Below are 2,448 nucleotides of genomic sequence, written 5' to 3'. Positions count from 1 at the left end.
GGATTGCGGGCAGGCGTCGACATGATTTTACACACCAGGTTTTTGATTTGTGTTTTGAGGATTCTGGAATATGAGTCAAACAGTTTTTGTGATTGTGTTTTGAGACAGTTATGATTTGAGTATGAGATATTAAACCGTGTTTAGTGTGAAATTAAAAATGAAAACTTTGTTTGAAAATTTAGAGTGTTACATTTCTAAGGGATATATGTTGTCTTTCCCCTACATTACATAGATGGTTATTGCCAAATATATCCCTGATCATCACCCTATTCCATTGTTAGAGCATTATGTGTATTATGGCCCGAGTCCTTTTCGGATTTTTCATTCGTGGTTCATGATTTATGGTTTTGGTGACATTTATTGTGATTCTTGTTCTACTACCTTTGAAAAGGGGCATCTTGATAATCCTTGGTTTATTTTTAAGAAGAAACTTCAACTTTTTAAATCTAATCTTTGGATTTGGAATTCTTCCATCCGAGATCGTTTGTTGGGCAAGTCTAAATTGTTGAAGAGTGAGATTGAGTCGATTGATGCTTCTCTTATGCTTGATGTTGGTACTAATGAGGTTCATCAACATAGAGTCTCGGTCCTCAAAGAGTTTATGGAGTTGGATCATATTTCTAGGGTTGATCTAGCTCAAAAGGCGAAAGTTCAATGGAGTATAGATGGAGATGAAAATTCTGGGTTCTTTCATGGCACTATTAATCGAAAGAGGATAGAGCTAGCTAGCAGAGTTGTTATTATTGATGAGAGTGGGTGGTTGATCTAGGAAGGGTGAAAAATGAATTACAACAATTTTACAAGATTCTTTTTTCAAGGAAAAATGGTAGGCGTCCTTCTACTGATGCCTCTTTGGTGCCTACCATTCCAGAGGCTCAGACCCCATTTCTTCAAGCTCCTTTTTCTAGTGATGAGATTAAAAGGGTTGTGAGGGATTGTGGTTCAGATAAGTCTCCGGATCCTGATAGGTTTGCTTTTGGTTTCATGAAGCATTATTGGGATTGTGGTTCCGCCACTGTTCCAGCCCTATAGGATGTAATGCCTCTTTCTTCACTTTTATCTGAAGGTCCGAGATCCCAATACTATTAGAGAAATGAGGGCAATTAATCTAATTGGTTTCCAATATAAAATTATTGGTAAGCTCTTAGCTAATAGGTTAGTTGAGGTTATTGGTTCTGTTGTTAGTTTGAAGCAGTATGCCTTTCTCAAAGGTAGACAAATTTTCGATGGTCCATTTCTTCTTAATGAGGTGGTGGCTTGGAGTAAGTTTTCAAAAAATCCTCTTATGATTTTTAAATTGGATTTCGAGAAGTATTATGATTTGTTGTCTTGGGATTATCTTTTGGAAATCATGCGAATTATGGGTTTGGTTCCACTTGGTGCACTTCGATCGTGGAGCTCCTTCAGACGACTAGGGCTTCGATCTTAGTGAATGGCTCTCTTACTGGTGAATTTCAGATTCAGAGGAGTTTGAGACAAGCAGATCCCTTGTCTCATTTCCTTTTTATCTTCGCAATGTAGGGTTTGCACGTAGCTTTGCAAAAAGCTCATCTTCAGATTGCTTTTGGCGGCATTTCTATTTGTGGGATTTATACCTCACATCTTTTTTATGTGGATGATGTTGTCTTGGTGTAACATCCCGCTGTTCGGGTACTTCTAACTTTTTCCATTTCAAGATAATTGGTCAAGTGGTTACATATTAGGGTTAAGACTGGGTGTGTTGTAGGCAGCAACACGACATGTCTAGACATTAAAAGGCACGTGTTTTGGGTGGGCAACACGACATGTTTTCGCTATGAACACGGCGTGTTGACCACTGTGTGTGAAACCTTAATATTCCGCGTTTATCCCCCTATTTAAAGGAATATGGGGGCTAGGGTTTGTCCACCATCAGCCTCCATCTGCCCTCTCAAGCTCAGAAAGATACCCTACCCTTTTTCCTTTCCTATTTGTGAAAATAGTTGGTGTTTTGAAGGAAGAAGGTGAAGAAGGAAGCAAGGATTCAACTAGCTAGCATCATACTTCAGTGTAGCACTCTCCTGGACCTTTGTAAGTGTCCAAGTCCTTATTTTTATCATTTATAGCCTCTAGATCTTGAATTATGTCCCCTTTTTCCCTTTGTTATGAAGTGATGCAAGGAGGGATCTCATCAAGTTTGCAACTTTATGAATCCCCAGGTCACAGAGACCTTGTAGTGACTTGGATCTGGTTTCAACTAAAGTCTTGATGCCATGCATGGAAAGTAGGTCATCAATCCCCTTTTTGACCTAGTACGGGTTCAAGACATGCATTTGACATGCATGTCTTAAAAAGCACCAATCTTTGGAATGGTTTAGGTGGTTGAACCACTTCTAGAAGTAAGGGACATTGGATCTTAAGTATTGAGGACTTATTGGTTAAGCTCTCAGATCTTCAAGTATTGTGGATGGGTTTTTGAACCCTTGGAGT

General features: G+C 39.1%; 1 protein-coding gene across 1 annotated transcript; it reads left to right on the top strand.

Annotated features, from left to right (window-relative positions):
* The first annotated feature begins 232 nt into the window (after positions 1-232).
* On the top strand, positions 233-1,032 carry LOC145106912 (uncharacterized). The gene is made up of 2 exons (XM_079043831.1): positions 233-759; positions 819-1,032. Exons 1-2 carry the CDS (start codon positions 233-235, stop codon positions 1,030-1,032), a joined length of 741 nt encoding a protein of 246 aa, XP_078899957.1.
* Positions 1,033-2,448: the final 1,416 nt, after the last annotated feature.

Source organism: Lactuca virosa, chromosome 4 (assembly GCF_052849685.1).
Source record: "Lactuca virosa cultivar CGN04683 chromosome 4, Lactuca_virosa_CGN04683_v6, whole genome shotgun sequence".
NCBI classification, from domain to species: domain Eukaryota; kingdom Viridiplantae; phylum Streptophyta; class Magnoliopsida; order Asterales; family Asteraceae; genus Lactuca; species Lactuca virosa.
This window is presented reverse-complemented; position numbering and strand designations above follow the sequence as displayed.